Genomic DNA, 12895 nt, shown 5'->3' with positions numbered 1-12895 from the left:
ATTGCAACCATACTATCTCCTTTTATATTGTAGTTCAGCAAACTATTGGCCCTATATAAGCCAAGTACAATATTAATAATAATAATAGTATGTGTAATTGGATGCACTACAAGGAATGAACAAACAAATGTAATTTTGACCAAACTGAAAAATGATCATAACGTATGTGCCCAGCATGAAGTTCATTTTATTTACCTGAATTATTCCTAGACTTGTACCATTAGCACAGTGCTCTTCAACCTCAAGCTTATACAATGGATCAGGAAATTCTGGAATGTGATCATTAATGTCTATCAGCTGGATGATCACATTAGCCACGGAGCAGCAATCATATGAATTTCCTGTGTCATTAGCCACAATCTAATGCAGAAAAAGGTAAAAACAAAAAAAGGTTGACTTGGTATCAAAAAGAAGTATGTCATTTATTCAGGCTACGTCACAGAAAAACAGTTTTGATCATTTATTTATTTAGGAGTTATTAGGGAAATTGCAGTGTTTATGTGCTGAAGACCTTTTATTTACTTATTTTCTCTGTCATTGCAGTTTTCGCAGTACTTATGCTTTATTAGTCATCAATAACATAACTGAGCATGCCAATAATTTGACTCTTTCAGGCTAAGATAATGAATAACTTAATCAGCCTGCGATAACCTGAACGGTTCTCATTTTTAATAGATGAAATTGATTTAACTAAAGTTATTTATGTATCATTTGACGTTTTTAGATATATTTGTGTTAGAGATCAACCTAATGAAAACCATTACCGTGGTTTATTCACAAATAAAGCTGTGATTCTATGTATATTTTGTGAATATCTATGTATATGAGACCAACCTTTTGATCATCCTATTATACTGCTGCTTAAAATAGTATACTTTCTGAAGTACTGATTGGTAGCCAGAGAATATGTGATCTAGACTGCATAGGCTGAGGGCACTTTTTTTTAACAAATGAGAAGAAAGAGGTAATTTTATTTTTTTTAAAGAATTTCCCAAATAAAAATACATAATAATGATTTGTGTTGCTGCTGACAGACACTGAGTAAATTTTTGTAAGGCAAGAAATTTAATGATGTGTTTATTTTAAGCATGAATTTGGTCACAACTGCATTAGACCATTACATTACTGCAACATCAGCATAAAAAAAAAATAAAGGCCCTCATCTGGTTTTAGTTGCATTGTACATCTGCAATCCATTCAAAGCAGTGTCTTACTGCAGTGCATGTTAATGCATGGTCTACTGCATGTGCACAGGTGTAAGGTTCCATTCACTCCAATGCGTTTTTTCATGCTTTTTTCAGACACGCAGGACATTATTTTTAACATGAGGTCCTATGGAGCACGTTCCCATCAATGCATTTTTGTGCCTCTGCATTTTTGGAAAGGGTCATGGACTTTTAAACGCAATTCAATTGGTTCAATAGACTTCAATGAAGAAGCTGCAGAAAAGCATGTAGTTCATTTTTACTGCATTTTTTCTCTGATTTGTGTTTTTAATCTGCCCAACAAAATTTACCCACAAAAAGCATATAAAAATGCAAATTGCAGCAAAAGCGCTGCAAAATCGCAGGAAAATTGCATTTAAAAACCCACAAACAGCACTGCAGAAACACTCAAAAGCAAACTGCATAGGTGTGAGCCCTAAGAACCCATAAAGGGGGATGTTAGGTTTTTTCATCCTTCATTTTCTAAACTGCAGAAGACACATTGGCACCAGGTTGATTGACACAAACAGTTATTTCCTATAAATACACAGTGGAAGCAAAACTTGAGAGTTCATGGCAGAAGTTTGAGGAGAACCATAAAGAGGTTTTATGGTTTCCACTAAAAGATGTGAATAATATGTGCTTAAGAAGAAATATCTTCTACTTGGTGTTGGATTATCATACATCATGTTCAACATTATTTCTCAAAAAATAGATTTGCATTTTATCATCCTCAATACTATCATACCTCAATATTCATCACGTGAACAATTTCATAGTCAATAGCCAAAGAGTTTTTAACCAGAACCTGAACTAGACCAGTGTTAATCACTCGAGTTGGAGATACTGTAAAATAGTCAGCATCTTTTCCCCTCAAATACAGGTTAAAGGCTCCATTCTGATCCTAAAAATATATAAAATAAAATAATAAAAAAAGTACAAATAGTAAAAAAAGCACAAAGCAAAGAGTTACATAGTTACTTTTAAAAAGACATAAAAAAAAGTTAAATCTATTAAAAAAAAAAGAAGAAAGAAAATAGAAGAAAAAAAAGTTTAACTTAAATTAACAGGTAGTATATGTTATTTCTGCTAAGTTACACTACTAGTAGTCCTTTAACAATCAAAGTAGCTTATGAAAAAAGAGTACAGATTAATGTAGAATTCAAGAAGTTACTTAATCTAAGAGCCATCAATAAGGCTTAATGTGTTCAAGCACTTCAATATAGGGGGGGACTGCGCTTCAAGGGTAGTATAGTGCGACTCGATGTAGCTCATAAATAAATTAAACTTCTATTTTATCCCCTGAGGAAGTCACGTGGTATAGTGACGTATCGCGTAGGGGCGTACACTGAACAAACCGGAAGGGACGTTACGGGACACAGACGCTAAGTCCCGCGGCTAAAGAACGCACTTTGAAAAAGTCTTAAATGTGAGTTACTATATGTTTTTTGTGGAAAATAAATGAAATATTCTACTACACTATGATGGCCCCATTATCTTATTGAGCTCTAACGATCGCATGCCAGACAGAGGAAGGATTAATATCCCCCCTGGTTAAGGAGAACTCGCAGTCCTCCTAAGAATACTGAATGGTGACACGCTGACACAGGAACAGAGGAGAGTCACTAAAGCTGGCATAAATACCATAAGCGTATTGAATGCATAATTGAAGTGAGCAGCTAGTGCACCTATAAGTGAGAGCACTGAAGAGTACCTTTTCTCACGGTCACCTAAGGTGGAGGAGATGTTTTGAGATATTTGAATATAAAGAGATGTTGGGAAAATATCACCTATAAATTGGACAATATAGCACTTTTATTTTTTACTTTTTATATATTTTTTTTTAGGAATAAGAATTTGTAAAAACCCACATTGAAATATATTATATATATGAATTTTCCTGCACTAACACAAGCACTTGCACTTTAATATATACGTTTTGGAATATTTTTATAAAGTGTACACTGGAGCTACTAGTTGATTTATTGCACTAATATATATTGGCACCTTATAAAGAATAGATAATTGCATAATTTTAAATTTTGGTTCACAAAAGGAGCACATTTTTTATCAACTTGCACACCATTTATCCACTCTTTATATATCATTTTATGTAATTAGTAAGCAAATCATATTTTTAGTGATGATATGAAGATTGATGATTGATTTGATTGCACAAAAGCACTTTCCCCCTCCTGATTAAGAAAAAATATTCATTTATTTATTGACAAGAAATAATATCTACTCTACTGTATATTATAACCGTCTGACTAGGAAATAGAAGTTTAATTTTATTTATGTGATACATCGAGTCGCACTATACCACCCTTGAAGCGCAGTACCCCCCCCCCCCCTATATTGATTGTTCCATTAAACTGTTTGAGGTACCAGTTACTGTACGTGCAGCATCAGGGGTGAAATTGGATTTTTCAGCATTGTTCAGCATTGTTCATAAACAAGAATTACTTTATTAGATTAGAATATTTTCAGTGAAGTGCATGTGATAAGTGGTGATGTAATGCTCAATACTTGTACTTGCAATATTGGCTACGCTATGTCAAAAATTGATCTATGGTTTCACACATTTTCTGCCAAACACAGGAGGGGCCCAGGTCAATTTTTATGTGTTTTTTTAAGCCCTGCACCTGTAATCCTGGGCAACAAGCTGCAGTACACTTGCACATGCATACATGTTTTACCACTGAATATAAGGCAGATGTTCATTCAAAGCAGATACACATTTAAGAAGTAGTGATAAACAGGATGTTCGAGTCGCACCCACCGACGAGCACCCCATAATGCACTGCAAAAACAATGTTTTTGGTTTAGTGCACCACCAACACCCAAAGCCCAATTTTTCTGCACCTGTTTGACAGGTGCATGTCATTTAAATTTTTTTTCCTAATTTTTAACAGCAAGGCCCGTTCCTGTGCCCAGCAGGAGTAACCGTGAGGGGTTACAGTGTTCAGTCACCACTAACACCCAAGGCCCAATTTTTCCGCACCTGTTTGACAGGTGCATGTAATTTCTATTTTTTTTTTCTAATTTTTAACAGCAAGGCCCGATCCTGTGCCCAGCAAGAGTAACTGTGAGGGGTTACAGTGTTCAGGTGCCACTAGGGATGGGTGAACGGTTTGGGCCGAGCATAAGTTTGGCCTAAACATCGCCCATTCAGGTACTAGCCTAACACCTGAACTTTCTTGGCACTTCGCCCGCCAATCACACAGTCAATAGGTTGTTAAGGCTTCCCTGCTGAGAGCTTAATTTAAAAAAATAATTGTAAAAAGAAAATGTAAATTAAAAAAAAATTGGGGTAAAAACAATTTTGGGTTTGTATGGCTTTTAAGGGGAACCCCATGACAGAATTATGAAAATAAACAGCGTGGGGTCCCCCCCCCCAAAAAAACATTTATATAAGGCCCTTTGGGTCTGGTATAGATTTGAAGGAGAACTCCATGGCAAAATTTAAAAAAAAAAAACATCATGGGGTCCCCCCCAAAATCCACACCAGGCCCTTCGGGCCTGTTAAAGATTTTAAGGGGAACTCCACGCCAAAATGTAAAAAAAATCCATACCAGACTCTTATCTGAGCATGCAGCCTGGTAGACCAGGAAAGGGGGAGAGACGAGCGGGTGCCCCCCCCCCTCCTGAATCATACCAGGCAGTTTTCCCTCAACATGGGGAGGGTGCTTTTGGGTGCCCCCCAAATTACCTTGTCCCCATGTTGATGGGGACAAGGGCCTCTTTCCGACAACCCTGGGCTGTGGTTGTGGGGGTCTGCAGGTGGGGGGGCTTATCGGAATCTGGAAGCCCCCTTTAACAAGGGGGCCCCAGATCCTGTCCCCCCCTATGTGAATGGGTGTCAGGTACATCGTACTCCTACCCATTCACCAGAGAAGCATACAAAAAAATAAACACACAAGACAGTTTTTAAAAAGTCCTTTATTTAAAAAAAATAAAAAATAGTGTGTATTCCCGATGTAAATCCATCGTCAATCACGCCACCCGCCGCACCCGCCAACCCGAAAAAAGAAAAAAAAAAGCTCTGCTCTCGGTGAACACTTTCCACGAACTGCCTATTCGCAGTTCACAGTTCTTATATAGGGAATGGGTGGGGGCACACCGGTGACATCACCTGGCAGCCCCGCCCCTCGTGACATCACCGACCCTGCATGCACTGGTCCGTAACTTCATGAGGGGGCCCCTGCCCATTCCCTATATAGGAACTGTCAAACCGCAAAAAAGTAGTCTGCATGAAGCGTTCACAGAGAGCGGAGTTTTTGGGGTTTTTCTTTTTTCGGGTCCGCGGGAGTGGCGTGCGGTGTAATTCATGATAGATTTACATTGGGGGACACTATTTTTTTACTTTTGTGTGTTTATTTTTTTTGTACACTTTTTTGGTGAAAGGATAGGGGTACGATGTACCTAATACCCATTCACATAGGAGGGGGCCAGTTTCTGGGGCCCCCTTGTTAAAGGGGGCTTCCAGACTTCGATAATCACCCCACCCGCAGACCCCCATAATCACAGCCCAGGGTTTTCATGAAGAGGCCCTTGTCCCCATCAAGTCCCGCAGACCCTGATAATCACAGCCCAGGGTTTTCATGAAGTGGCACTTGTCCCCATCAGAGCCCCAAAGCACCCACCCCCCCCCCCCCCCATGTTGAGGGCATATGGCTTGATATGGTTCAGAAGGGGGGCACTCGCTCACCCCCCACCTTTCCTGACCTGCCAAGCTGCGTCTAGTATTGATTTTGGGGGGGACCCCACGCCATTTTTTTATTATTTGGGCATGGGGTTTCCCTCAAATCCATACCAGACCCAAAGGGGGGGGGGGTGTTCGGCCCATCCCTATTAAGAAGTAGTCGGGACAGATTTCATTCTGTTGCATTTTAGAGTAGCTGAGAGGAAATGTATAAATTGCTCTTCCTAATTATAATTACTCTGTCTCCTGTCTTAAAAGAGAAGTATGAGTTAAAAAAATAAATAAAATTATACTCACCTAGGGGGTGCTGCATTAGACTGAGAATTGAGCGCTCAATGAGCGCTGATCACTCAGTTCTCAGTATTCCATGAGCAGAGAGCTGCCTCCCTGCTCTGCCCTTTCTGCGCTCACCGGAGCACTGGGCTGTGGAGGGGACAGGAGTGGCTGGCTCAGGCTCTCAGTGGCTCACTAGAGGCTGAGCCAGCTGCCGGTCCAGGCTTCTGGGCAGACCCCAACCATATGAGAAAACAAATTGTTATCCCAGCTCTACTACTGCTAATGTGGAAGTTCATGAACTGTAATCCGGTGCTCTAGCCAGGGTGTTCAGGTCCCATAGGTAAAATTCTTGAATCAGGAAGGCTGGCAGTTTGGATGCTCCTACATAAAAGTACTTTATTACATGGGTAAACAGGTACAGGCTATATGCTGATGCGTTTTGGCTATGGAGCCTTCATCAAAGCACTACCATATGGTCAGTATTTTTTCTGAGCCCGGACTGGCTCTGTAATGTCAGGCGACAGTGAGCTTTAGCCCGCTGTCGGCTGAAAATGGGTCACAGAAGGGCAGAACGAACCGCACTCCTGTGATCCCCAGGAGAAGTTGGCTATACTTCTCCTTTAAGTCCGTCTTGCTGCTCCTGGTAAGCATTGCCTAGCTGTCTGAGAGAATTGATAAATGTCACCCTGTGTGTTTACAAGGCTTATATGAAGTTAACCATTTCCTCTCCTGACACCCCAAAACAGTGATTTCCACCATCAGCCAGATACAATTCTGAGCTTCCCCCTGGAGATAAATGTCCCACCTATATACAGCCTGAAATTTAATTAGGCTGACCATTCATGGAGCAAATTTTGTCTGGATCCTGATAAACTTGTTGAAATTTGCTCAGTGATTGTCCCCCTCCTGCATGACACCCTCAATTTTAAAGTTGGAGAAGCCAGGTGTAAATATGTCAGTTCCTTCATCTAATCAGATGGCTGTCAAAATACAATAGCCAAAGCAAGAAATTAATTTATAAATGTCATGTAGCCTACAGGCTGAATAGAAAACAATCTCTATGTGTATGGCAAACTTTAGTTACAAACAAACTTTTCTGTATATCTACTAATGCACATAACAGAATGAAGCAAAAGGGTTATGCAATATAATAATAAAATCCCCTCAGAAACATTTGTAACATTTGTAACTTTTTTATCCCAGTCAGGGATTTTTAACCACTTCTGGACTGGAAGGTTTTACCCCCTTAATGACCAGGCCATTTTTTGCAATATGTCAATGTGGTAATTTAGCTGACGATTGCGCGGTCGTACGATGCTGTACCCAAAAAAAAATGATGTCCTTTTTTTCCCACAAATAGTGCTTTCTTTTGGTGGTATTTGCTCACCTCTGCGATTTTATTTTTTGAGCTATAAACAAAAAAAGAGCGACAATTCTGGAAAAAAAAAATATTTTTTACTTTCCGCTTCTACTTTCTGCTATATAAAATTCCCATAAAAAAAAATGTAAAAATCTATTTTTTTTTTTTTTATCAATTTAGGCCAATTTGTATTCTGCTACATATTTTTGGTACAAAAAATCCCAATAAGTGTATATTGATTGGTTTGCGCAAAAAAAATTGTGTCTACAAACTAGGGGAAAGATTTATGTGATTTTTATTTATTTATTTATTTATTTTTTTACTAGTAATGGCGACGATCAGCGATTTTTAGCAGGACTGCGACATTGTGGCGGACAGATCGGACACCTGACATTTTTGACACTTTTAGGGGGACCAGTGACATTACTACAGTAATTAATGCTAAAAATATGCACTGTTACTGTACTAATGACATTGGCAGGGAAGGGGTTAACACCAGGGGCGATCAAAGGGTAAATGTGTCCCTAAGGGGTGCTTTCCAACTATATTGGGAATGGATTTGCTGCCTGAACACAGAGACCTGTGTACCTAAATAGGAGGAACACAGGATCCCTGTGTTCATTACTGACAGAACAGCGGTCTGCCGAGTTTACAGCGGCAGACCGCCGTTCTGTCTCCACAGGGAGCAATCGCGGGTGCCTAGTGGACATCGCGCCCGCCGAACCTGCTGATTGGTTCCACCTGTGGCGCCCCCACTAGCGGTCCCACAAAGCGACATACAGGTATGTCGACCTGCTAAAGTAAAACTACAGCAGCTGGTCGGCAAGCGGTTAAGCAAAGAGTTTAGTGACCAGGAAATTGCTGCAAGTGAAATGTAAACCTAAACTGTAAAGCCTTATTTAATTTTTTTATTAAAATAATAAATATTTTTACCTGCTGTGTGCAATGGTTTTGCACAAAGCGGCCACGAACCTCCTCTTTTTGGGTTCCCCCACTGGCGCTCCTGGATTCTTCCCTCTGTCCAGTGCCCCCATTGGAAGTCGCTTTACATGGGGGCACTCGTGCGTGCTGGCATCTTGGCCCCGCTCCCGCTTTCTCGTCACTGGCTTTGATTGACAGCACTGGGAGAAAATGAGCGACACCCAGAAGAGAGGGGAGAGAAGAGCTGCAAATGTGCACAGTGCTGGATCGAATGAGGGCTCCTCTTCTGGGGACCCTGCGAGTGCTCTCGTATCTTCCTCCATTGTGAGTGCCACCAAGCTACTTGTAATTGGGTCACTTGTGCAGGCTTGCTCCTGAGCCGGGCTATCTGTGGGCAAGCCGCTGTATCAAGATCTGGCTCAGGTAAGTATTTAGAGGGGACCGGGGGGGGCCCAACATGAGAAGTTTTTAACCTTAACTACTTACAGACCACCCGCCACGTATTTACGTCGGTACTTTGATGTTAAATACCGGTGGTATGGCGGCAGATAGCTGCCATAACTGCACTATTTGTATACGCGGCCAGCGGTCCTAATTCACATAAGAGTAGTCCCAGTGGCGGATTCGCCACTGGATCACTTTTATGGGCGGTGAGAGAGGTGCCCACCCCCCTCCCGCCGCTTCCCAGTCATTTTCCCCACTTACCGGAGCCGTCGGTAGTGGGCAAAACGATCTCGTCTGTTCCAGTCCAAGGCAGGAAGTCGCGTGAGGGCAAGACGGCGTCATACGTCGCTTCCGCCCAACGGTCTTAAAGGGCCTATTTTTTTTCCTTTTTTTTCCTTTAAGTATAGATGTGAGATCTGAGGTCTATTTACCCCAGATCTCACATTATAGAGGACCTGTCCTGCTTATTTCTATTACAAGGGATGTTTACATTCCTTGAAATAGAAATAAAAGTGATTAAAAAAAAATAAATAAATTTAAAGGGACAGTGTAAAAAAAAAGGTAAAATACATAAAAAAAAAAAAGAAAATAAATTTAAAGCGCCCCATCCCTCCGAGCTTGCGCGCAGAAGCGAACGCATGCAGTGTTCAAACTACACATGTGAGGTATTGACGTGATTGTTAGAGCGAGAGCAATAATTCTAGCTCTAGACCTCCTCTGTAACTCTAAACTTGTAACCTGTAAAAAAATTTAAAGCGTTGTCTATGGAGATTTTTAAGTACCAATGTTTGTCGCCATTGCACGAGTGTGCCCAATTTTGAAGCAATATTTTTTGTAATATTCTCTTTCAAATTATAGAAAAAAATTGGGCTAACTTTACTGTTTCCTTTTTTTTTTTTTTTTTTTTTAAAAAAGTGTATTTTTACCAAAAACATTGTGTTTGTTTGACCACTGCGCAAATACGGGGTAACATAAAGTATTGCAATGATCTCCATTTTATTCTCTAGGGTCTCTGCTAAAATATATATATATATATATATATATATATATATATATATATATATATATATATATATATATATATATATATATATATATATATAAAATGTTTGGGGGTTCTAAATAAGTTTCTAGCAAAAAATACATATTTTAAATTGTACACAGCAGCAAGTGTCAGAAATAGACCTGGTCCTTAAGTGTTTAACCTGTTCCCGACTGCCCGCTTCCAGGCAAATCGGTGTAGCTGTACAATGCTCGCATAGACGAGGCTAGAGGTCGAGCGCGCGGCAACCAGCGGCGCGCTTCTGCCCCTGCTCGTCAGTGGGGAAGCCGATGCATGGGGCAGGTGGCTCCGATTGCCGCCTGACACCCACGATCGTTCCCCGCTGAGAGAGAAGAATGGTCAGCTGTTGTAAACACAGCTGACCATTTTTCTCTCTGGAATGATTACAGTGCCCATGTGATCCTTCTATATAGGATCACAGGTCTCTATGGTCATCTCAGAAGCCCCCCCCCCACAGTTAGAATCACTCCCCTAGGCTCACATTTAACCCCTTGATCACCCACAATGTTAACCCCTTCCATGCCAGTGTCATTATTACAGTAACAGTGCATAGTTTTAGCACTGATTACTGTAGTAATGTCACTGGTCCCCCCCAAAAGTGTCAAAAATGTCAGTCAGGGGTCTGCTCTGTCCGCCGCAATGTCTCAGTCCCGCAAAAAAATCGCAGATCACCTCCATTACTAGTAAAAGAAAAAAAAACAATATAAATGACATAAATCTTTCTCGTAGTTAGTAGACGCAATAACTTTTGCGCAAACCAATCAAAATATGCTTATTGCCATTTTTTTTACCAAAAATATGTAGCAGAAAACAAATTGGCCTAAAATGTTAAAAAATTTAGATTTTTCAATTTTTTTTTTTTATAATGTCTTATAGCAGAATGTGAACAATATTGTTTTTTTTTTTTTTTTTCGAAATTGTCGTTTTTTTTTTTTGTTTATAGCGCAAAAAATAAAAATCGCACAGGTGACCAAATGCCACCAAAAGAAAGCTCTATTTGTGGGGAAAAAAGGACATCAATTTTATTTGGGTACAGTGTCGCATGACTGCGCAATTGTCCGTTAAAGTAATGCAGTGCCGAATCGCAAAATAGGGCCTGGTCAGGAAGGGGGCAAATCCTTCCAGTCTTAAAGTGGTTAATGTAGAGAATGCAATAAGGTAAAACACCTTCTGTTTTTACAACAACTTTAAATAAACAATACAAGCTATTTTGGTTCAGAAATGCAACCATGTATGTGGAATGAATGCCCCCGAAAAAATGCTCCTGGTAGACTTGCTTGCCATTAAAGACAACGTCAATCTCATGGTCATCCAGTAGGGCCAGGTTTCAAAATTCTATGCCAGTTCACTTGAGCATTTGCTAATGCAGGCCCATAGGCATTAAATAAGTCATCCAGTGGTAAACGTCAAGATAATGGGATGTGCACTTATATGTCAGGAAGCCGAGTACCTTATCAGGGTCATTAGCAGTGATGGTAAGATTTGCCACGGGTACCCGCACAGATGAATGTTCTTCTATTTCTCCATAGAACTTTGTCTCATGGTCAGTTTTGAAATTACAATCAGTTACTTCACAGTTGTAAAATTGGGGTTTATTATCATTTAAATCCAATACACGGATTGTAACAGTTGTAGTTGCTGTTGCATTTTGTCCATGTATATTTAAATTCTGTTCTTGGGCCTGTAGAAAGTAGAACAAAATAGCCATTCAAATATATACCAAAGCAAAATGTTATGATGTAATGTAGCGTATACTTTATGGAATTTATAGACATTTAACCTTTAACAAAACAGTTAATTATTTTTAAAAAATGTCACATTTCCTTATATACACAACCCACAAGTTATAAAAAGATGAATCTAAATATTTAATATGAAGCCACAAGAAATGTTTGCATCGATTTTTTAAATTGTGAGTATTTTTATATTTACCAATGGGTTTAAACAAATATAACAGGCACAGGATAATATTGACCGGATGGTTATGTTAGGCAATGATGCACAAAACTGAAAAAGTGGCAATTACAAACTACAATGACAAGCAAAAAGATGTTATACAAATGGTGAAAAGAGACCTCCCAATATGAGTTTGCATCTAGGATGAGGAAAAACATTGGACACAATGGGGTGAATTTACTAAAAGCAAATAGGTTGTTAGAGAAGTTACACTGTGAAAGGGAATTTTCCTGAGAGCTTAGTGAATGTGGTGAAATTTTCCTTTACAAAGTCTAACAAATCATGTGCAAGAAAAGTTAATGACTAGATGAGCGATGTCAGCAGAGCTTCAACTCAATCACTAAGCTCTGGGTAAACTTCCCTTGCAAACTACACCTTCCTTTGCAAAGTGAGCAGCCTATTTGCCTTTAGTAAATCACCCCCGCTAACTAAGGGGCAGAGCAGACATCAAATAATGTCTGCAAGGGAATATTGCAGTTTTAATAGGCGGACACCCATGCTATGTAATAAATAACAGAAAATGCAATAAATAACTATTTACTTGGTAAAGAATGTTTTTAGTAGAGAGGAAGATGGAAACGCAGGTAAAGAGGTGGATTAGACTGGGTGAATAAAAAGATTAGAGGTAAAGGATAAGGCAACAGTACAAAGTTTTTCATATTTATAGCGATCTTGCCGTGCCAAAAAACACATCAAATTGGCAGCAGGATCTAAAAGCATGCACAATAAAGAGATGCTATCATCTTCAATTACCTGCGTAATTATTATTATTTTTATTATACAGGATTTTTATAGCGCTGACAGTTTACGCAACGCTTTACAACATAAGGGCAGACAGTACAATTACAATACAATTTAATACAGTAGGAATCAAAGAGCCCTGCTTGTTAGAGCTTACAATCTAAGAGGGAGGGCCAAGAGATACAATGGATGGATGAGTTTTCAGGGATCGTCTTAAAGTGGAC

General features: G+C 39.6%; 1 protein-coding gene across 1 annotated transcript in view; it reads right to left on the bottom strand.

The window, feature by feature from the left end:
• The window catches only part of CDHR2 (cadherin related family member 2), a gene marked incomplete at its 5' end in the record, with an annotated part of 172541 nt that overhangs the window by 119756 nt on the left and 39890 nt on the right, over positions 1–12895 (bottom strand). Inside the window, 3 exons of the mRNA XM_082253570.1 lie at positions 196–360; positions 1954–2109; positions 11425–11655. Coding sequence (XP_082109696.1) covers positions 196–360; positions 1954–2109; positions 11425–11655 — 552 coding nt within the window. The remainder of the gene's footprint in view (positions 1–195; positions 361–1953; positions 2110–11424; positions 11656–12895) is intronic.

This window comes from Pelophylax lessonae (genome assembly GCF_965119305.1).
Source record: "Pelophylax lessonae genome assembly, chromosome: 4".
NCBI classification, from domain to species: domain Eukaryota; kingdom Metazoa; phylum Chordata; class Amphibia; order Anura; family Ranidae; genus Pelophylax; species Pelophylax lessonae.
Note: the sequence above shows the minus strand (reverse complement) of the source record. Positions and strands in the feature narration are given on the sequence as shown.